Raw genomic sequence first — 24,487 nt, forward strand, 5'->3', positions numbered from 1 at the left:
GCACATAGATTTTCCCAGTGAAGGTTACAGAGAACTCTTTCGCCTTTAGCTCCACACACACCCCTTGGTACTGATAGCCCAACTCACCGGGGACTGCACTGTTCTTGGGCTGCTCTGTGTCCAAGGGGCAGGCTCACAGACTGGGACAGCCGCACTCCATTCCATCAGAAATGCTTCAGGACAAGAGGCCCATGTCTGACGACTCCTCTCCACTCAGGGGCAGTGCTGAGGTTTTATACTTATGACTGTGAGGCCAAGCATAGTTCCCCTGCTATATTTAAGTTTGCTGATGACACCACTGTCATTGGCCAAATCCCAGGCTGTGATGAATCAGCATATGGGAGGAAGATTGAAGATCTGGCTGAACGGTGCCACAACAATAACAATGTCATCAAAACCAAAGAGCTGATTGTTAACTACAGGAGGAGGAAACCGGAGGTCCATGAACCATTCCTCAAAGGACCAGAGGTAGAGGGCATTTATAGGAAGAGGTACAGTCATTGTTTTGGGCCGAGACCCTTTGTCAGGACTAACTGAAAGAAGAGATAGTAAGAGATTTGAAAGTGGGAGGGGGAGGGGGAGACCCGAAATGATAGGAGAAGACAGGAGCAGGGTGGATGGAGCCAAGAGCTGGAAGGTTGATTGGCAAAAGGGATATATCCTATCATTTCGGATCTCACCCCCCCCCCCCCCCACTTTCAAATCTCTTACTATCTCTTCTTTCAGTTAGTCCTGACGAAGGGTCTCGGCCCGAAACGTCGACTGTACCTCTTCCTATAGATGCTGCCTGGCCTGCTGCGTTCACCAGCAACTTTTATGTGTGTTGCTTGAAATTCCAGCAACTGCAGATTTCCCTGTGTTTGAGGTAGAGAGGGTCAGCAGCTTTAAACTCCTCAGCGTTATCATGTCAGAGGATCTGTCCTGGGACCAGCATGCAAGTGGCATTACAAAGATGGCACAGCAGCGTCTCCACTTTCTCCAGCTTCGGCTTGTCACCTAAGATTTTCACAAACTTCAATAGGCGCGTGGTGGAGAGTATACTGACTGGTTGCAAAGGGGACCTGAGAGACAGGATTTTCACAGAGGATACTGGGTATACGGAAAGAGCTGTCGGGGTAAGTGATGGAGCTGCGTACAGTTACAATCCTTAAATGACATTGAGGGCAAGGGCCAAATGCATGCAAATAGATAGCTGGGCCAAAGGACTTGTTTCCATGTTGTACAGCTCTCAGAACCCTTTTCCTTGTGTTCAGACTGCTTGCCATCCTGAAACTGTTTTGCAGCTTCCTCATAATTTATCCTCTTTAAGTCTCACAGGCAAATAATGAAATATTATGGTCTGTTTCCTCAACCAAATCATTCACATTATAAACAGGTGGGCCTAAGCACTGATTGCTACGCTAATCCAGTAGTCAGTGTCTCCACTCATTCTTATTTTCTGTTTCCTATCTGCCAATGGATTTCAGACTGTCCCATCCGATCATGCTTTACTTTACTTTACTTTATACTTTATTGTCGCCAAACAATTAGTACTAGAATGTACAATCATCACAGCGATATTTGATTCTGTGCTTCCCGCTCCCTGGAGTACAAATATTAAATATTAAAAATACTAAAAATAGTAAAAATTAGTAAATATTAAAAATTTAAATTATAAATCATAAATAGAAAATAGAAAAAATAGAAAGTAAGGTAGTGCAAAAAAACCGAGAGGCAGGTCCGGATATTTGGAGGGTACGGCCCAGATCCGGGTCAGGATCCGTTCAGCAGTCTTATCACAGTCGGAAAGAAGCTGTTCCCAAATCTGGCCATACCAGTCTTTCAACTTTCACAAAGATGTTTATACAGAACTTTAGCAGAAGCCATCTGAAAATCCGAGCAGACAACTCCCATTGATCACCAGGTACCTCTCCCACCAGATATCTCTTCAGGAAACTTCAGTAGATTTATATGGGGGGGGGGTGGTTATATGGGAGGCAGGGTTTGAGGGTTGGCACAACATTGTGGGCCGATGTTCTATGTTTGTGCAACGTAGTTTCCTTCTGGGTTAGTTGAGGGAGAGTCAGGAACACTGGAAGGTCTCTTTACAGATGGTCTCTTTAAGAATGGTGAACCACTTCTACAGAATGATTCTTCTAGAATGAGGTGTTCCTTTCTCACCAGCTACCGTGCACACCACATGGGAAGCTCTTAGTCCAACACTGGCTTTGTTTAACAAATTAGAATTCAAGGGACCAAATGACAATATCTCTTGCTCAAAGACAACCACCACAGGTGCACCTGAAGGATTTTTATTTAAGCCACTGCTCTCTCTACACTCATGACTCAGTGGATAGGTACAGCTTAATTGCCGTCTATAAATTCGCCGATGACACAGAGTGAAATAGTGGGGCTGGCTGAGTGGTGTCACAACAACAACCGTAAGACCAAGGAACTGACTCTGGACTTCAGGAAGGGGAAGTCAGGAGAACACACATTTCTACTTGAGGGGGTCAGTGGTGGAAAGGGTGAGCAGCTTCAAGTTCCCGAACGTCAGCATCTCAAAGGCCCGACATATTGATGCAATCACGAAGGCACACCAGTGGTCATACATCATTAAGAGTTTGAGGAGATTTGGTAGGTCTCCAAAGACTCCAGCAAATTTCTACAGATTTACTGTGAAGTGCATTCTGACTGGTTTCATCATCGCCTGGTACGTAGGCTCCAATGCACAGGATCGAAAAGCTCGAGAGGGCTGTAGACTCAGCCAGCTCCATCATGGGCTCCAGCCTTCCCACCATCGAGGACATTTTGAATCGGGAAGGTGGCATCCATCATTAAGGACCCTCCTGATCCTCTTCTCATTACCACCATCCGAGAGGAAGTACAGCTGCCTGAGGGTGCACACACCTTTTAGCAGCAGCTTCCCCTCTGCCATCAGAATTCCGAACGGTCCGTGAACACTACCCCACTATTGTTCTCTCTTTTTTCACTATTTATTCTTATTTTTCTTATCGTAACCATGGTGATTTTACCCATCACACTATACTGCTGCCAAACAACAAATTTCACGACTTATGTCAATGACCAATAGACCTGATTCTGATTCAATTGTTGTCCAGTCAGTTTGTACCAACTTAAGTTTCACCGCATTCTCCTCACTTGCTACCAATGTTTACCGATGGATCCATACCTTTGCTAAACACTGAACAGAGCTGTGCCAGATGTGGTGAGCACATGGGGTTTCGAGAGCATGCCAGACAGGTGATTGGGATAACTGATCCATCGGCCGGGATCAATCCGCAGAGGGTGGCCCCGGTGCGGTGAGGGTACTGCACAGAGTCTTGTCATCTTCAGAAGTTTTCGGATGACTCTGCCATAGTTGGATGCATCAGCAAGGGAGATGAGGCTGAGTACAGGGCAACGTTAGGAAACTTTGTCACATGGTGTGAGCACAATCATCTGCAGCTTAATGTGAAAAAGACTAAGGAGCTGGTGGTAGACCTGAGGAGAGCTAAGGTACCGGTGACCCATGTTTCCATCCAGGGGGTCAGTGTGGACATGGTGGAGGATTACAAATACCTGGGGATACAAACTGACAATAAACTGGACTGGTCAAAGAACACTGAGGCTGTCTACAAGAAGGGTCAGAGCCGTCTCTATTTCCTGAGGAGACTGAGGTCCTTTAACATCTGCCGGACGATGCTGAGGATGTTCTACGAGTCTGTGGTGGCCAGTGCGATCATGTTTGCTGTTGTGTGCTGGGGCAGCAGGCTGAGGGTAGCAGACACCAACAGAATCAACAGACTCATTCATAAGGCCAGTGATGTTGTGGGGATGGAACTGGACTCTCTCACGGTGGTGTCTGAAAAGAGGATGCTGTCCAAGTTGCATGCCATCTTGGACAATGTCTCCCATCCACTACATAATGTACTGGTTGGGCACAGGAGTACATTCAGCTAGAGACTCATTCCACCGAGATGCAACACAGAGCATCATAGGAAGTCATTCCTGCCTGTGGCCATCAAACTTTACAACTCCTCCCTTGGAGGGTCAGACACACTGAGCCAATAGGCTGGTCCTGGACTTATTTCCTGGCATAATTTACATATTACTATTTAACTATTTATGGTTTTATTACTATTTAATTATTTATGGTGCAACTGTAACGAAAACTAGTTTCCCCTGGGATCAATAAAGTATGACTATGACTATGACTATGAGAATCTCTCCGGTCAGCGATGACGGGAACAGATTTACCTCGAAGGCCTGGAAGACCAGGCCCACCTGGAAATGCTTGGGGATGTTAATTGTCCAGATGCACTCCTTGGAAGGCCGGTAGTCATCAGGGTAGTTGGGAGACTGAATCTGGCCAGTGTCCTTGTGGAGTTCTCCTCCACAGATCGCTGGAACACAAGAGGAGAAGGTCAAATCTGCCATCTTCTTCATGAAACATTATTTAGAGACTTTTGGAAATAAAATACCTGTATTAATACAGCACTTTTAACTGTGAAATGTTGAAAGGGGTTTATTGGCAGGCTGGCTTCGATATTGGCTTATTATTGTCACATATAATGAAAAAGCTTGTTTATACAGATCAAATCGTTACACAGTGCACTGAGCTAGAGTAAGGTAAAACAATATCAATGCAGAATAAAGCTACTGAAAGTGTGCAGTGCAGGTATATGATGAAGTTCACGATTGTAATGAGATAAACTGTGAGGCCAGGAGGCCATCTTATCATACAAGAGGTCTGTTCAAGTCTGATAAGAGTTGTCCTCAAGCCTGATGATACCTGCCTTCGGGCGATTTGTATCTTCTACCCAATGGGACAGGGGTGAAGAGAGAATGTTTGACACAGACCCCAGGGGTGCAGGCAGACTTAGCTACCCCTGGGTCCTGGAGGCAGTGGAGGGTTCCTCCGGGCTGCCTTTCTGGCAATTTTCCGGGAGTACGTCTCTGTCCGATTATTGCTGGGGAAAGGACATGTGGTGTCCACAGAAGGCAAGAAGAGAGGTGTTCTGGGACTGCAGGCTTCTGAGATAATAATGGGAGTCATCTTCTGGGATGATTTAGTTTGGGATTATTATTGCTATCTCTGGTGTTTTTATTGTAGCATCGCAGTAATGTAGAATTTGAAATAAATGTATCTTTGTTAAAAGAAAAAGCAATGTGGTCCACACCTTCATAAACAGCGGAGAATCCCCGGCCTACCCAGTTACTGCTGCTGTGGAATTCGACCCAGAGCCGACTGTCGCTGGACACGATGGGTTCCGGAATCTTCCCACCACAGAACCTGCCTGGGAGAAGAGACAAAAGCACACTCAGTCACGGCATGGTCCCAGAGCTGAAGACCCTGGCGGCCCAGCTCGCTGGCCGCCCTCACCGGTGGCAGAGTGGCGGCTGCAGCCCCCGCACGGGCTCCCTTGTGGTTCAGCGGGAGAGCCACAGTGCTGGAAGCTCTTCACAAGGAGCTGGCCGATGGTACAGTTCCCATCAACCACGCCAAACACCAGCGACCGCTCGCCAAGTCTCCAGCCCTCAATCAGCCTCAGGGAGAGGTGATCACATCCCGTCTCTCCCACACCGGCTCCATCACAAACAGCCAGTCTCTCCCCAGGATAGGAAGGGCCTGTGTCTGGAATGAAGGCACTGCACCTTGTTCGGGCAAAAGCCTGGAGATCTGGGGCACATTTTACATGTAATTCACTGCCTTCCACAAGAACATGGGATTGTGGCCCAGGTCCTGTTGCTCAGGTCAGGCTGTGGCACACATTCCACTCCCTGGCACTGCCAGGGGCAGTTCAGCGCAAGGCACAGCGTTATCTCGGGACCTCTGGAGATACTCTTGGCTCTGACAGCTTGCCGGGGGGCAGTGCCCCCTCGCACACCCACTGTCCAGAGCGAGTCTGCTGAACAACTGGTTAGCTACCGTCACTGAAAGGGATCAGCGAGACTAAACTCCCCAACCTGCTCACTTCCTCCACGGGTTCAAAAGCCGACTCTAACCTCCGCTGCAATGCATCCCGCATCCCGGCAACTCTACCCTGGGACGACCCACCTTCCCCCAGGTTCCCCTCTAACTCCAGGGGCTAACACTGGGGGAAGACTCTTCCGTTGACAGATACTTGTTCCGTGAGATGCCTAGCTCAGTGCCCCCGCCTCACGGCAGCTCAGCTGCAGTCTGGCCAACCAGGGACCCGCTCCCCACTGGGTGGTGGGGAGGAAGCGGGTGCTGGGATCGGGAACACCCTGCCCCGGGGCTGCTGGAGGCAGAGACGCACATTTAAGTACCTGCATCAGCACTTGAATCGCTGAGGCACAGCACGCTTTGGACCAGTTAACGGGATGGGTGGAGGTAGGTGGGCGATGGGACAGTGAGCCTATGCGTGAACCAGCTAGTGCGGTGAGGGTTGGAGACGGGGAGGCTGGCACTGCTGAGTTATCTCAGCACCCACAGCCCCAGTAATAGCAGCCACAGAGGTTTGGACAGGCAGCCTCCAGAGAGGTGCGTAGTGAGTGCCAAGCGCTGTGTCTGGACTGACTCGCTGGCTGAGTGAGTGTGTGTGGGGGAGAGGATAGGAGAGGCACCATGTGGGCACAGAGGGATACGGTCTGGGGATCAAGTGTGAGGGCAGAGGGACTTGAATGTGAATGAAGCCGCTGGCAGGCACGGCAGTGGATTCGATGCCTGCAAAAATGAATTCTCTGCCATTGACCACGCTTGAGGCTGCCACACAAAACTGTGGGACTGTAGGTTGTTGGGTTTGACCTCTGCAGCTATCCTTTGCAACGTATCTGCTGCACCGTAGGTCACCGTTTGACCCATCAGGTCCGTACTGGCTCATTGCAACTCCTATAGTCCCATCCCTGCAACCTACTCGCTGTCACTTCCCCTCAAGTTCACTTGCTATCTGCAGCTCCCTCCAAACCATCAGGGGCGATGAACAGCAGCCAATTATCCCACCCAGAAGGAGGAAATTTACAAGGATGTTGCCTGGATTGGGGAGCACACCTTATGAGAATAGGTGAGTGAACTCAGTCTTTTCTCCTTGGAGCAATGGAGGATGAAAGGTGACCTAATAGAGGTGTATAAGATGATGAGAGGCATCAATCGTATGGATAGCCCGAGGCTTTTTCCCAGGGCTGAAATGGCTAACACGAGGGGACACAGTTTTAAGGTGCTTGGAAGTAGGTGCAAGGGGGGATGTCAGAGGTAAGTTTTTCACACACAGAGTGGTGGGTGTGTGGAATGCACTGCCGGTGACGATGGTGGAGGCGGATACAATATAGTATTTTAAGAGACTCTTAGATAGGCACATGGAGCTTAGAAAAATAGAGGGCTATGCGGTAGGGAAATTCTAGGCAGCTTCGAGAGTGGGTTACATGGTCAGCACAACATTGTGGTCCGAAGGACCTGTAATGTGCTGTAGATTTCTATGTTCTATGTTCACGCATCTCTGGAATATAGCATAAATCTGGAAAATCAGGATGAAAGCCACACAGTTAAAGGGAGAACATGCAAACTCAGCACAGACAGGACTTAACCCATGTCTCTGGCTCTCTGAGACAATAGCTGTGCTCACTGCTCCTCCCAGTGGTGAGGAGAGGGTAGCGCACACTTGCTTCACCTGCAGACTGTGTGAATACACCCCAGGCTCTCTGCAGGACCGACACCCCCCCTCACCATGCTCAACATCGTGGAGATTTCCGACCCATGCCCAGTTTGTGACACTCCTGCCAGTCCCCGGCCAGTTCCAGACAACGCTTCACTTGGGTTGTATCTCAGGGACCGACTTAACCTGGGCAGTAACACTCTGCTGATGATCCAATCCATCAATAAAATGGTTTCAAAGCACAGGTTCTGCCTGAGCATCAGCCACAAGCACATCAATGAGGCCTCACACTGCGGTGCCTGTTTCTACAGCCCCTCCCCGTCCGTACCACAGAGACAAAGCCACACCATTCTGTGCCAGCCACCCAGGGCAGCGCACCAGGGTTGGGTGCAGCACCTGGGGGAAGCACTGACCAGCTACAGCACTGCGGACGGTGGGGTAGTGGTGATGGTGACCAGAGGGGTACTGCTGGGTCCACCAGTGTTTGTCATCCGTTCCGACTCGGATGACAATGTAGTTAACACAATAAGTAAGTTAGCAGATGACACCACAAGTTGGAAGTACAGTGGACAGTTTAGAGGGTTATCCAAGATGAGAACGGGATCTAGGTGAACTGGTGAAGCGGGCCAAGGAATGGCAGACGGAATTTTACTCAAGTAAGAGCAAGGTGTTGGACTTTGGTAAGTTAAACCAGAGCAAGAGGTACACAATAAATAGCAGGGGTCCTGGAGAGTGTCGTAGAACAGAGACCGAGGAGTACAGGTATATGGTTCCCTGGAAGTGGAGGCGCAGGTGGACAGGGCAGTGAAGAAGGTGTTGGCATTACTAACTTTGAACAGTCAGGAAACCAAGTACAGTGGTTGGGACGTCATGTTACAGCTGAGTACGATATTCATTACAGTTGCTGGTGAACGCAGCAGGCCAGGCAGCATCTTCTAGGAAGAGGTAAAAAATGTTTTCCCTCTCTTTTTCTCCCTCTGTCCCTCTCAATATACTCCTTGCCCATCCTCTGGGATTCCCCTCTCCCCCCTTTCTTTCTCCTTAGGCCTCCTGTCCCATGATCCTCTCATATCCCTTTTGCCAATCACCTGTCCAGCCTTGGCTCCATCCCTCCCCCTCCTGTCTTCTCCTATCATTTTGCATCTCCCCCTCTCCCTCCCACTTTCAAATCTCTTACTAGCTCTTCTTTCAGTTAGTCCTAACGAAGGGTCTCGGCCTGAAACGTCAACTGTACCTCTTCCTCGAGATGCTGCCTGGCCTGCTGCGTTCACCAGCAGCTTTAATGTGTGTTGCTTGAAATTCCAGCATCTGCAGATTTCCTCGCGTTTGAGTATGATATTGTTGAGACTGCACTGTGCAGATTTCCAGAAGGGTGGAAGGGAAGGAACATCGAACTCCAACACAAACCAGCACCTTCAACAGGGACAAACCAAGGAACACTACTAACAGCTCAGGCGTAATAGGTAACACAAAGAGAGAATACACAAGGAAAATGGTTGAGCTGGTCAGAGCCAGCATGAGAAATCGTACCCAGGAGTGGTGCTTTCCTCGAGTACCCATTCCGTACCTCAATGTAATCGTACCAGCAGAGACGGCTCTGAAACAGGTCCATGGTGGTGAAGTTTAAAATGATCTGCAAAACATGGAGCACTTTGTTTAAACCTTGCACACACCTCCACCTCCCGAGATCCCAGCTCTGTTGCCTACTGTCTGATAGCGTTACCTTACTGCGTTATAGCACTGCTGCTACCTGTGCCTTCGCGGTGTGGAAGGAGTGGTGGTAACTTGGCTCACCTCCAGCCCACTGTCGCTTCAGCAAGTGCCGAGGCAGATGGGCCCAGCCTCTCTCCAGGAGCAAGGCAAGGCAGCACCACAGCACGGCAGGCCACTCAGCCCTCAAGTTCCCAAGTCTCTGCAAGAGCAATCCAGCTAATCCCATTCCCTCCTAAACCCCACACAACTTGCTTGGCAGACAATTAGATTAGATTATGAGGACACACAGTCCTCTTTTATTGTCATTTAGTAATGCATGCATTAAGAAATGATACAATGTTTTTCCAGAAAGATATCACAGAAACACAAGACAAACCGACTGAAAAACTGACAAAAACCACATAATTATAACATATAGTTACAACAGTGCAAAGCAATACCGTAATTTGATAAGAACAGACCATGGGCCCGGTAAAAAATCTCAAAGTCTCGCAAAAATCCCATCATCTCACGCAGACGGTAAACCTCCAGCGCCGCAAACTTGCTGATGCAGCATCCCGGAAGCATCCGACTCCGAGTCCGTCCGAAAGCTCCGAGCCTCCGACCAGCTCTCTGACACCGAGCACCAAGCACCGAGCACCAAGCACCAAGCACCATCTCTGCCGAGCGCTTTGACCCCGACCCCGGCCCCAGCAACAGGCAAAGCCGAGGATTTGGGGCCTTCCCCTCCGGAGATTCTTGATTGCACAGTAGCAGCGAGAGGGAAGCAGGCATTTCAGAAGTTTCTCCAGGTGTTCCTCCGTGCTTCTCACGGCTGTCTCTATCAAATCAGGATTGTGCACAGCCCCCTAGTTAACACATATCAATATCATTCGTAACGGTCGCGCGCGCTGCCATCTTCTCCTCCCTCCTGGTTACCTCATCTTGGGTGGCACGGTCGCGTAGTGGTTGGCAGAACATTTTACAGCACCAGCAACCCAGGTCCAATCCCTGCTGCTGTCTGTCAGGAGTCTGTCTGCTTTCCCCGTGACCGTGTGAGTTTCCTCCCACAGTCCAAAGACAAACTGGTTCGTAGGTTAACTAGCCATTGTAAATTGCCCTGTAATTAGGCTAGGGTTAAATCGGGGGTTGCTGGGCCCTCACTCGGTTCAGGAATCGTTCCTCAGATCACTTTTGGTGATTTTGTTAAATACCTTCACCCTACATCCCTTTGTTCTCAACTCATCTGCCAATAGGAACAGCTTCTCTCCATCTGCACTGTCTGATTCTAAATCCCTCCACGTAACCTCCTGTGCTCCACTGACAGCAGTCCCAGCTTCTCCAGCCACAAGCCCATAGTCTTCATATTGCTATAGACATGGTGGGAGTAGTTTAAATTGGCATCATGGTCAGCACAATGTGGGCCAAGGGGCTTGTTCTTAAGCTGTACTGTTGTTTACTTTATCCTCCTCAAATAGTGGCTCTCCCTTCTTCCTCAGTAACTATGAATAGGCATCCATTAGTCTCATGAGATCATGGATTTGCACCTTGGAAGGTTTCTAGGGTGCAGGTCTGGGCAAGGTTGTATGGAAGACCAGCAGTTGCCCATGCTGCAAGTCTCCCCTCTCCATGCCACCGGTGTTGTCCAAGGGAAGGGCATTAGGACCCATACAGCTTGGCACCAGTGTTGTCGCAGAGCAATGTGTGGTAAAGTGCCTTGCTCAAGGACACACACCCTACCTCAGCCAAGGTTCATACTAGCGACCTTCAAATCACTAGACGAACGCCTTAACCACTTGGCCACACGTCTCAGTATCTATGAGTCTATTTATAAAGTTCAATATTATTTACGCTTTCTGAAATAGTTCTTCCAATCTGTCCAACCACCCTCAACAGACCCTGCACATTTATCCCCAGATACCCCTGTACGATGCTTTCTATAATTATTCAAATATTATTATTTCTATAATAATTTCCTACCATAATGTAACTCTTCGCATAACATCTGCCACTTGTCCACTCATTCCACTGGTTTCGCCGCATCTCCTTGACATGACCCCCTTCACAGTTCACCATACCTTTGAGTTTTGTGTTATCTGGAACTTGGATACTGTGCCCCACACACTGAAGTCAAAATCAATACTGGAATTTAAGAAAAGCAGCAGACAGAGAAACAGAGTTAATATTTGGACCCAATGATTCTTCATCAGTATTGGAAAAGTATTGTAATTACAAAGAGGGAGATGAGTTTTTGGCCTCAGTCTATTCGAGAAACATTGGGCAAAGGACCTGTTGCTCTGCTGTACTGCCTAAAGTAAGCTCAAGTTAACTTCTGACTGAACAGACCATAACCCTTGGACCTCAACTACAAAATCACAATTCCAGCTACCTGACTTTTCTGTTTATATCTGCACTGGCCACTCAAAATTACTCATAGGTGACATTAAAAACGCAAACAACAGGAATTCTGCAGATGCTGGAAATTCAAGCAACACACATAAAAGTTGCTGGTGAACGCAGCAGGCCAGGCAGCATCTCTAGGCTGGAAATTCAAGCAACACACATAAAAGTTGCTGGTGAACGCAGCAGGCCAGGCAGCATCTCTAGAACACAGCAACTTTTACGTGTGTTGCATAGGTGACATTAATATTTCTCCGCCCCTGCAAACACTGCCTGTTCTGCTGGGTAGTCCCAGCATGTTCTTCTGTTGCAGATCTCCAGTACTTGCTGTGATCTGCATCTGACTTCCTACTGATCCTTTAAATGCTCTGTGTCTGTAATCAGTATCTGGACACCTCTGATTTCCAACCTATCACAGGTATAAAGTCTCTGTGCTCTCCATCCCCCTCTACAACTAGAATATAATTTCCGACTTTGATAAAGAGTCATTGACCTGAAATGTTCTTCTCTCTTCAGAGATGACACTTCATATACTTTGTGGCAGACCATACAGAAAATTTATAAGAAAACACTCTTAACAAATTCAATCCCAGCTAAGTGCTTAGTACTGTGGAGGTCCCACTCTATACTAAGACAGCTAAGAACCCCTACTATGATAACCTGATATTTTTGCAACTCTCTACAGTCTCCCTACTTACTTACTTCTCTATTGGTCTCCAAATACCCTTAGCGGACTATAGTACAGTCGCAATAACAACTTTGCTTAACTTTCTGAATTCAGTTGGGCTCTGATTAAAATTTGCCAATGTGACATGCTGCACTTCCTTCTGCTCTGTTTTGCTCACTGGTTCTCCCTGCAGCTCCCCCTGCTGTGTTTTTCTTGTGACCTTAGAATACTTGCTGACTTGGCTTATTTTGCAGGAATACTGCCTTCCTCACTAGGCCAGAAGCATATGGATCAGGAAGGTTTCTGTGACACCTCATCTCATGCTCCGACTCCTGTTACCCCACACAAATCATAAGCTGTGGGAAGAAAGTCCAGATGTGTTGTTGAGCAGTCTGCTGTGGTGTGGTGAAAATGATCACATTGGTCAGATTTCCAGTTCTTCCCATCACCAGTCTATGACCAAGTAGGCCATTTAGTGACAAAGGTCTCCAACTCCTCACTCCATTAATAAAGAACTTTCCTCTTCAGAAACATTCTAAGACCTAATCCCGAAAGTCCAGTAAGGAAGAAAGTAATAAAGAATGAACCTGAAATGTTCAAATATGTGGGAGATAAAGATTAACACAGAACATTGCTAAGTTGAATATTTATCTTGGAAGTACAAGGTGAGGAACTACAAACTAGAGAGCCTGGTTCTATAAGGGATAGAGGATCTGGCGGTAGATGTGCATGAATTGTTTGAAGAGGCAGGGCAGGTTGAGATAGGGGTTTAAAAGTACATCGGACTCCAGACTGGATTAACCATCTTAACATACCGATTATTCCACAAGAGCAGCACTGTGCCCAGTCTGGGACCACACTTCAGGAATGATGAGAATGCTTTGGAGAGGCTGAAGAAGCTTAACAAAATGATCCTGGGGATGGGGTTATGTGGAAAAGCTGGGGTTGGAACACAAGACTGCAAGGAGATTTGCCGGAGATTTTTAAAACCCTGAAGGGTACAGACAGCATAGAGTGAGAGAGACAGATATGTCTGTTCACAACCATGTCCACTACAAAGTTGAGGGAAGGTACAGATTTGAGGAATGGCATTTTATACTCCACCTTAGTAGTTTCCAACTGATGACATGAACACCGATTCTGGTACCCATATCCATAAGATCATTCTCCTTTTCCTCTGTTCTTATTATTTCCCCCTCCCTACCCTCGCCATCTGCCCATGACCCACACGTTTCTCCCACTCCTTCCCTTACCCCACCTCCTTCCTTTAATTCCATAGTCCAATGTCCTCTCCTTCCATCTTCTCAGCACTTTGTCAGTTCCACCTGACACCTCCCAGCTTCTTATATCATCCCCACTCTCCCCTCCTCCAACTGTTTATCACCATATCCACCCATCGGCACTAACTCCATCCTTTCCACTTTAAAAAAAAACTGGCTACCTCCCCACTTTCTTTCCAGTTCTTAATAAGGTTCTCAATCCGAAACATCGACTGCTCATTTCCCTTGATAGATGCTGCCTGACCCAGTAAGTTCTTCCAGCTATTTATTTATTTATCTATTTGTTGATAAAATCCTGCCTAATCATGGGACAATTTGCAATGTCCAATTAACCTATCAACTGGTAGGTCTTTGGATTGTGGGAGGAAACCAGAGCACCCGGAGGAAACACACGCGGTCACGGAGAGAATGTACAAACTCCTTACAAGCAGCAGTGAGTACCGTAAAGCGTTGTGCTAACCACTATGCTACTGCGTCAACCCATGCTGTTGAGAGAGAAAGTGTCCTTATTGGTGGAGGAGTCATTGAGCAAAGCAGATAGAATGAACGTGATTGGGACAAGGTGATGTGACGCCAAACCAAGCTATCGGACAATTAATGCTAATTGGAGAGATAAGAGAGACAATGGAGAAACATTCAAAATGCTAATAAGAGAGGAGAGAGGGATTAACAGAAAAGAAACATAATTCAGAATATTGACAGACCGGTTACTTTGAATCTAAACTGTTTGAAGTTTGATGGACAGGTGATACCCCAGCAGGGGGATAAAAAGAACGGGTTTGCTAAGGCACACGACACATCATGAGATCACGAGATAATGAGACCCTGGAAAGAGCGGTGTGCCCCCACAAGTTGGTGGGAGTTTGGAGGTCCGGTTCGTGGGAACTGACCATAGGCTCACAGGGTGTAAAGGTATGATCGGTGGGAACCTGGTGTGTGTGTCCACCCTTGCCTGGGTGCCGGGTTCACCGCGGAAGAACGATCGGATCCGGAACGGAGGGGTCACAGTCGGTGACCACAGCAGGATAGAAGACATCAAAGATCTGCCTGAACCAAATTGCATCCCCCCCCTCCAACGGTGCGACAGCGATTACTGCGAACTGTACTAAGCTGAACTGAACTCTGCGTCACTTAAGACTGATCATTTTACCCCTAGACTGTAATAGAGCTTGGTTGATCCCTATTACCCTAGTTCTGTGTACATGTGTGTATTATCATTGCTAACCTGTTGCATTTATATCCTTACGATTAGAGTACTGTGTTACTTATTTCTTTAATAAAACTTTATTAGTTCCTAGTAATCCAGACTCCAATGAGTGGTCCATTTCTGCTGGTTTGGCAACCCAGTTACGGGGTACGTAACATAAGTGGGGATCTCGTCTGGGATTTTGAACGCCAAATTTGGGACTCAATAAATTGATTGGGTTAAAATTCCCAAAAGAAAGAAAGGGCAAACAGCAAAAATGGAAATTGAGGAATTTCTAAAGGCGCCAACCTTGGAGGCATTACAGGATGCCAGGAAATCAGAATTGGCAACTGTTGCCAAACAGTTGAATCTTTTCAAGGAGAAGTCGACAATGAGGAGAGCGGAGGTGCACAGAGCTGTCATTGAGCATTATGTAGCTAAAGGTGTGTTTCCCCAAGGGGAGCTGGAGGTGGTGTCTATGAGCAAACCTGGTGGAGAAGCAGTGCAGCTGCAGATGGAAAAATTAAGACTAGAGCATGAGTTCCGAATAAAGCAGTTGGAACGAGAAGAGAGAGACAGGCAGTTAGAATGACAAGAGAGACAGAAACAGAAGGAAAGGGAATTTGAGCTGAAGAAGTTAAGGATGACGCTAGCACAGGGCCCCATGCCGAACCAAGGTGGAGGGTTCAGGGCGACCCAGGAGGTTAGGTTGGTTCACCCATTTGAGGAGGCCGATGTTGATCGGTACTTTCTACATTTTGAAGAAGTCGCTGCAAGTCAGGACTGGCCGAGGGATAAGTGGGCTGTTTTGCCTCAGAGCGTACTTAAAGGGAAGGCTCAGCAAGTTTACTCGGCATTGCCTGCAGGAGATGCTCAGAGGTATGATGTGGTGAAAGAGGCGATACTCAGGATTTATGAGTTGGTCCCAGAGGCATACCGGCAGAGGTTCCGGAATGCGAGGAAGCAGTGGGGCCGCACGTATTTAGAGTTTGCCCGTGAGATGCAGATGTATCGTGAGCATTGGTGCGCATCGAAAGGGGTCAATGGGGATTATGACAGACTGCTACAGCTAATACTGATTGAGCAAATTAAAGGTTGTGTCCCTGAAGGTATGAGGCCCTATCTAGATGAGAAAGAGTCAGAAACCTTAGCCGCAACTGCTAAGTTAGCGGATGAGTACGTGTTAACACACAAAATGAAGTTTACCCGGAGTGAAAAGCTACCAGAAGGGTAGTCGAGAGGGCGGAGAGAGTCTGCTGGAAAAGCCAGAAAGTAAGCCGGGGACTAGTGAGAAGGATAAGGAAGACTGGGAGCAGTTTGGTAGGAAGTCTCCTGGGGCCGTATGCTATAATTGTGGGAAAGCCGGTCACTTTGCGTCCAGGTGCTTTGCCCCAAAGGAGGAGACGGGGAAAGGAAAAACGACGACTCCGCTGGCTGTATTGAGCTGGCAAACAAACCGCCGGGGAGAAGAGGTCTGTTAGAGTTCAGGAAGAGTGCAAGAAGTTTATTTTGGTCAGATTGGTGTCGGTGAGGGAGGGGTTAAAGCCAGTTCCAGTACGGATCTAGAGAGACACTGGGGCTTGTCAGTCATTGATCTTAAGGAGTGTGTTCAGAGACTGAGACTGGGGAGGTCAGTGTGATAAAAGGCATTGGGAAAGGGACTGAAGCAGTACCTTTGCACCAGATACACCTAAAAAGCGACTTGGTCTCCGGACCGGTCACGATAGGGGTGAGGCCCGAACTACCAATGGAAAACGTGGGAGATCTTACTTGGTAATGACCTTGCAGGCGGAGATGTGTGCTCAGCAGTAAAACTGACAAGCCAGCCTGCCAGCATTGAGGCCCCGCCCATGGACTCACAGGTTTATCCCATTTACGCAGTGACTCGGCGCATGTCCAGAAAGGCTGCCGAAGCGAATGTAGATTTAGCTGAGACGTTTTTACCAGCCTTGTACCAGGAGGGGTTAGAAAGTGAGAAGAAGGAGCATAGTGAAGTGGAAGGAAGTGAGGCAGTTGAGGTAGATTTATCATTAGCAAGGAAGGAATTTATACAGGCACAGGAACGAGATCAGGAGCTGATGGTTTTGACGGAGACAGCTCTCTCCGAAGCAGAGTTAAAAAGGGAGCCAGTGGGCTATTATGTGAAGGAGGGAGCACTGATGAGGAAATGGAGACCAAGTACCGTGCCCGCAGATGAGGGAAGGGGGGTGGTGCACCAGGTGGTGGTGCTGAAAAATTATGGGGATGAGATTTTGAACCTGGCCCACAAGATACACCTCGGTGGACATTTTGGGGTAAGGAAGACAGTCGATAGAATTTTGAAAGAGTTTTACTGGCCGAGCATGAGGGAGGATATTGTTGAGTATTGTAGACATGAGCCGACACAGCCTATTAATATGTTAACCGCTTACCACAATAAGGAAGCAGACCTAGTCGGTGTTATCACGAAAATTAATGAGGCTAGGGTGCCATCTGATAATGGGAAAACCCATTTTGAAAAGGTAAGTATGGTGCCAACCAGATTGGAGAACTCTACTGTTTTGGCCAACTTTGCTGATGAGTTCTCTCACTTAACCCCCGAACAGAGCGAGCCACTGATAAAGCTAATTAACCGGCACGCAGACGTATGTCCGGGTGTCCCGAGGCGATGCAAAGGGACGGTACATGATGTTGTTGTCACATTAGTTTGGCCTAGTAAGCAAAACCCCTATAGGATGATTAATTCAGTGACAAAAGGGCTAAAAAACGCAGAAGCCTATACTGACGATTTAGTGGTCTGGAGTGATACGTGGGAGGAGCACATTATGGCGGTAGAAGAACTGTTTAAACGGCTGTCTGAAGCCAACCTGACAGTGAACCTCGCAAAAAGTGAATTCAGCCACGCGAAGGTCACTTATCTGGGATTTGTGGTAGGACAGGGGCAGCTGGCACTGATGCAGGCTAAGGTGAAGTCCCCACCCCACAGACAAGAGAGCCCTGAGAAGGTTCTTGGGGATGGTGGGGTACTATTGGAAGTTTTGCAAAAACTTTGCGGATATTACCCTCCCTCTTACTAAGCTCTTGCCAAAGAATGCGAAGTTTGTGTGGGACGACCTTTGTCAACAGGGCTTCGAGAGTCTGAAGGCGATTCTGTATCACCATCCTGTGCTGAATGCGCCTGACTTTTCAAAACCCTTCTCCCTAGCAACAGATGCTAGCGACGAAGCAGCCGGGGCGGTGCTGTTGCAGACAGACGAAGAGGAGGTTGACCACCCAGTGGCTTATTTTTCTAAGAAATTACTCCACTGTGGAGAAGGAATTACTGGCCATCATACTAGCATTACAACATTTTGAGGTTTATATTTGTCCGGCATGGAAACCACTGATAATTTACACTGATCACAATCCATTAGTGTTTTTGGCCACTATGAAGGATAAAAACAAAAGGTTACTAAGTTGGAGCCTGCTCTTACAGGAATTTGATATTAAAATAAAACATATAAAAGGAACGGACAATGTGATTGCTGACTGCCTGTCAAGGTGTTGAAACTTAAAGTTCTCTGTATTAGCCGAATAGCTGATGACCCTGTATATTAGTGTGTATCTAATAATGTGCATTCATGCCCATGATTTTTGCCCCGGTAAAAATCTTTTGCAGAGTAGGGGTGTGACGCCAAACCAAGCTATCAGACGATTGATGCTAATTGGAGAGATAAGAGAGACAATGGAGAAACATTCAAAATGCTAATAAGAGAGGAGAGAGGGATTAACGGAAAAGAAACACAATTCAGAATATTGACAGACCAGTTACTTTGAACCTGAACTGTTTGAAGTTTGATGGACAGGTGATACCCCAGCAGGGGGATAAAAAGAGCAGGTTCGCTAAGGCACGCGACACACCACGAGATCACGAGATAATGAGACCCTGGAAAGAGCGGTATGCCCCAAGTTGGTGGGAGTTTGGAGGTCCGGTTCGTGGGAACCGACCATAGGCTCACAGGGTGTAAAGGTACGATCGGTGGGAACCTGGTGTGTGTGTCTGCCCTTGCCTGGGTCCCGGGTTCACGGTGGAAGAACGATCGTTTCTGGAACGGAGGGGTCACAGTCGGTGACCACAGCGGGATAGAAGACATCAAAGGTCTGTCTGAACCAAATTGCATCCCCCCCCCTCTCTCTCCAACAGCACAAAAGCCATTACTGCAAACTGTACTAAGCTGAACTGAAGTCCACGTCACTTAAGACTGATAATTTTACCCCTAGACTGCAATAGAGCTTGGTTGATCCCTATTACCCTAGTTCTGTGTACGTGTGTATTATCATTGCTAACCTGTTGCATTTATATCCTTACGATTAGAGTACTGTGTTACTTATTTCTTTAATAAAACTTTATTAGTTCCTTGTAATCCAGACTCCAACGAGTGGTCCATTTCTGCTGGTTTGACAACTCAGTTATGGGGTACGTAACAGTGAAAAGGATGATAGAAGGAGGGATTTTAGTCTACAGAAGACGCTTAAGATCTGGAATGCACTGCTGTTGGAGAGTGGAGAGGAGATTCAGTATTGGTGTTCACATCCTCTCTGGCCCACAGGCAAGACCCAGAAGACAGATGAGCAGCCAAGTTTGTTCCATTGTTCAAGAGGGAACAGGGATATTCCTGGATCAGAGGGAGGGAAGCTCTTGGAGACAATTTTTAGGGACAGGACTTACGGGCATTTTAAAAAGAATAGCCTAATTAGGGACAGTCAACGTGGCTTTGTGTAGGGCAAGTCACGTCCTACTAATTTGATTAAGTTTTTCCAAAGAGTTGAAGATGATTGATAAAGGTAGAGCTGTGGATGATGTCTATAAGGGGTTCAGTATGGTGCTTGACAAGGTCCCCTGTGGTAGGCTCATCCAGAAGTTTAAAATATATGGGATTTACCATAATTTAGTAATTTGGATTCAGAACTGGCTTGCCCATAGAAAGCAGAGTAAAATGGCTGATGGGACTTATTCTAGCTGGATCTCTGTGGCTATTAGTGTTCTGGAGGGACCTCTGCTGTTTGGATTGGAATAATTAACCCCAATGAAAAAGCTGGTAAGTGGGTTAGTAAAATTCAAAGGGAACAAAGTTTGGTGGTATTGTGGATTCAGTGGGACATAGATTAGTTGCAGATATGGGCAGAGAAATGGCAGATGGAATTTAATCCATCAAATATTATATTTTTCCATTTGAGAGATCCACTGTAAAGGGACGTACACTCTTAATAGACAGACAATCTTAACAGAGTTGATGTACAGGGGTGTCTTGAGGTCCAAGTCGATAGCTGCTTGAAAGTGCTGCACAGGTTGAAAGGCAGTAAGATGGCATATATTTGCCTTTATTATTTGAGGCATTGAATGCAAGAGTCAGGAAGTTATGTTGCAGTTTCACAAAACACTGGTTATGCCACCTCTGGAGAATTGCATTCAAATCTGGTCACCCAATGATAGGAAGGTTGTGGAGGCTTTAGAGAGGATGCAGGACAGTTTTACTAGTGTGCTGCCTGGACCAGACAGCACATGCTATGACGAAAGGTCAGACAAACTTGGTTGTTTTCTATGGAGCAGCTGAGGGGAGATTTCATACAAGATTATGTCAGGCAGAGATGGAGTTGGAAACTGGTATCTTTTTCCCAGGGTCAAAACGTCCAACACCACAGGTCATCACTTAAGTTGAGAGGGTATAAGTTCAAAGGAGATGAGCACGGCATATTTTTTATGCAGACAGAGGTAGGTGCCCGATGGTGGCAACAAATGCGATAGAGACACTTATGAGACTCTTCGACAGATATATGAATGTGCAGAGAATGAAGGGAAATGAACACCACGTTGGCAGAAAGGCCTGTTTCTGTACCGTACTGTTCAATGTATTCAAAACAGTAATACTTAAAACGAGAATCTTTAAGACTATGGGGAGATGGGTGGGTAATGGGGCTGGCTGGAGAGCTCTTACATGGATTCAGAATGGACCCAAAGGGCTGAATGGCCTCTCTGTGTACAGTAAACATTGAGACGTGAAGTTGAGCTCACCAACAGATTGCTGGGAATCAGTGCTTTATGACAACTCAGTGAGCACAGTGAAATACAACTGCATCAAACAAACATGTGAAAGACAAGGAATAGAGAGAAGCATACAAGCTGTTGCTGACAATTAATCACACAGGGCAAAGACACACCACAGATAGTGGGCAGCCTTATGTACACACACCCTTCTGTAGTCAGGGCTGAGGAAATATCTCGCTGGAGCACCACTCTATCCAACCCATGCTCCATCTGCCCCTGTGTATCAGCCCTGGTGTGCAGCAACTCATTAGCTCTAACCATGAATGACATACAACTGATCAGCAGAGGGCAATAAATGCTGGGACTTTGTGCCCAGGGGACTGTGGAGGCTGGAACCATTGCAAGCATGCAAAAAGGGAGCAGATAACACTTTGAAAGGTCAGGGAACCGAGAGCTGTGGGAAACAGGCACAGAGGACGAGATGAGGCCTGGGGCGGATCAGCCATGAATGTTGGAGCAGGCTTGAGGGCCCAAATCACACTCCGAGTTTCCTGCGCTCAGCACTGATTTTGTACAACTGGTGTTTAGTTTTAGGTTTAATTTTTTGTACTTCCTGTGAATGTTCTGCGTCGATGCTCTGTGCCTGTGACGCTGCTGCAGCTGCATTGTTCACTGCACCTGTGCGGAAATGTAGTTGTGCAGGTGACAATAAGCTGAACTTTGACTTTATCTGCATTCTTGATGGAGATTAGGACAGCAGGAGAGACTTGGGAGTGGAGTTTTGAAAACTCCCAAAGAGAGAATGGTGTGCCAGGCATCACTCTGAGTGCATGGGCAGGGCACCACGCAACTGCTCGCTCATTCCACTGGAAAGAAGCAGCTGGAGACGAAAGGGCTTCCACAACAGGTGAACAACCCACTGGAGACATCAGACACTGGACCAGGGGTTCCAAACCTGGAGTCCACGGATCTCTCTGTTATGGCATTAAAAAGGTTGGGAAGTCCTGTACTAGACAAAGGTGACTCTTTGTGTGCAAGAGGAGCAGTGCATTCGATCAGTGAATACAACAGCTACACCCAAACTATGGCCTTACGTTGAACCACTGGTGCAGAGACAGGCTAAAGGAAATTAAGTAATAATTTAAGGGCTTGTTCAGGAAATCCTCTCCTTAATAATAAACAGAGATAACCAGCTGGTGGCGTAGTGGCATCAGCGCTGGACTTCGGGGCGAGAGGTCCCGAGTTCAGATCCAGCTGGCTCCCTTGCACGCTCTCCATCCGTGCCTGGGTTGAGTGTCGAGCTAACAACTCAACCTCTTAAAGAAAAAACCTGGAATTGGATGGGCTTTGCCAGATTTCAGATGCTCAAGACACGCCGTATGATGAGCATACCAAAAAGATCAGTGCAAGTGGCTTGTCATGACGGCGCCCTGACGACTCCATCAGGAGTTAAGGGCGCGCGCACACACACATACGCATACATACACACACACACACACACACACACACACACACACAATAATAAGAGTCAATTAGAAAGATGGATAACCAATGGATCAAAGAGATGTGCTCAGATCTTCCTGCTTGCAGAGCTGTAGAGCTGTATGGGTTTAACTCATCCAATTCTATGAGCACCATACCTCAGCTCAAACCCAAGGAGCCCAGACCACTGCATGGTCGAGTGGCTGCTAACCAAATGCCAGCAGATCTACCAGACCCCATCCAGAGGGGAGGGTGTCTGCTACAGAACCAGAGGCGGAACGCAACAGCGAGACGGCCCGTCCCAGCCCAGTCCCTGGCCGGGCCTCACCTTCTCTCCTGGTGTCACTGATATTCTCCACACACAATGGGAAAAGGACGGGTAGCTGTTTGGAAACCCAGGGGTTGAGAAATTCCCAACCGAGTCCTGCAAACTTTCACCACAGTCTGAAAAACAAAATATCAGGGAACACTTTGCAATTAAAGGAGGTGGTGTCAACACGACAGGAAAAGGAACTGAGGTTAAGAGTTACATTGAGAGGAAGGGGAGAAGAGGAGGGGTGAGGGAGTGGGAAATGGTTGAGTGGAGGCACGGAGCCAGGAGGGAGGAGTGGGGAGCTGCGGGAAGGGAGATTCCTGTGGAGTTGCAGGTGGGAGAGGCAGAGGGAGAACGGGTTATTGGTTTATGAATGTCACATATACCGAAGTACGGTGAAAAGTCATCCATGCAGATTATCTCACGTCAAAACAGAGGAAAGCAATTGCAGAATACAGAATGAAGCGTTACAATTACAGATGAAGTACAGTGCAAACAGACAATAAGGTGCAAGGCAACAATGAAGTCGATAGTAAGGTAAAGGGACCATCTTAGGGGGAGGCAAGCAATGCGGGTTTTGCTGGGTGGATGGCTGTTGAATCATCCAGACCCTGCTATTGCTCTGACCTTCCTACTGTCCACATGTTTGCTCCATCCACAATCGAGTGGCCAGTGGAGCCCCCCCTGGGACTGGAGTTCTGGGCAGGAGTTGCACAGACAGGCAAAGAGCAGTGCAGAGTGATCTGCACCCATGGCCCACACCTTGGTCAGAGTTACAGAGAGCCCTTAGCTCATCCATCTGCATATACACTATCCCTACTTCAGCTTTTACTCTCTCTGCGGAGTTCTCCAGCTGCTAGGAACACTGCCTCCAGCTGTCTCAGGAGTCCGAGAACATGTCAGCATCAGAATCGGAGGGGAGTGTGTGCAATGGGTGAGGCTGCCTGTTCTGAGACAGCCCAGCTCATGTTCCACCACGTTTCTCTCATCTTATCTTCCAATAAAGGGACCTCTTCCCCTGGTCAAACTTCTGGACACAGCCCAGTCCATCCAAGCCTTCCCCACCACTGGGCACATCTACCAGGAGTGCTGCTACAAGAAAGCAGCATCCATAACCAGGGATCCCCACCATCCAGGCCACGCTCTCTCCTCAATGTTGCCATCAGGAAGGAGGTACAGGAGCCTCAGGTCCCACACCACCAAGTTCAGGAACAATTATTACCCTTCAACCATCAGGCTGCCGAACCAGCGTGATCAGATAACCTAACTCAGCATTGAACGGATTCCACAACCTACTGGCTCACTTTCAAGGACCCCACGACTTATATTCTTAGTACTATTTATTTATTTGTATTTGTACAGTTTGCCTTTTGCATGTTGGTTGTTTGTCAGTCTTTGTGTGTAGTTTTTCCACTGATTCTGTTCTACTGTGAACACCTGCAAGAAAATGAATCTCAGGGTAGCATATGGTGACATATACGTACTTTGAGCATATATTTACTTTGAACTTTGACCCTGCTGTGGAATGGTCAGACAAGGGCGAAGTGAGAGTGAAACAAGGAACAGGGATTTCTGAAGGCCCATGCATTCATAGACCCAACCTCTCTGTCTCCAAGGTGAAAGGTTAATTGGCCGTTACAAATTGTCCCTGGTCTAAGGGGGGGAGAGAGGAGATGACTGGAATGTGAGGGCCGCAAGGCTTATCTCTGTGACTACATGACCCTTCCAAGGGTGCTGGTGACCAGAAAAGCTTAGTATGTATTAGGACGTAGCTCAAAAGACCACCCATTCAGAGGCTGGGTCCACCACCCACCAGACGTGACGTCAAGCTGCCAGCCCAGCCCCTCCCCAAGTCAAAGAGCAAACAA

The 24,487-nt window shown here is 47.7% G+C and overlaps 1 protein-coding gene across 1 annotated transcript in view; it reads right to left on the bottom strand.

Annotated features, from left to right (window-relative positions):
* The window catches only part of LOC140211821 (tolloid-like protein 2), a 124,558-nt gene that overhangs the window by 17,708 nt on the left and 82,363 nt on the right, over nucleotides 1-24,487 (bottom strand). The window contains exons 9-12 of the mRNA XM_072281985.1: nucleotides 22,635-22,750; nucleotides 9,126-9,228; nucleotides 5,163-5,279; nucleotides 4,240-4,385 (exon numbers count right to left, since the gene is read on the bottom strand). Of these exons, the coding sequence (XP_072138086.1) occupies nucleotides 4,240-4,385; nucleotides 5,163-5,279; nucleotides 9,126-9,228; nucleotides 22,635-22,750 (482 nt within the window). The remainder of the gene's footprint in view (nucleotides 1-4,239; nucleotides 4,386-5,162; nucleotides 5,280-9,125; nucleotides 9,229-22,634; nucleotides 22,751-24,487) is intronic.

Source organism: Mobula birostris, chromosome 18 (assembly GCF_030028105.1).
Source record: "Mobula birostris isolate sMobBir1 chromosome 18, sMobBir1.hap1, whole genome shotgun sequence".
In the NCBI taxonomy this organism is placed as follows: Eukaryota; Metazoa; Chordata; class Chondrichthyes; order Myliobatiformes; family Myliobatidae; genus Mobula; species Mobula birostris.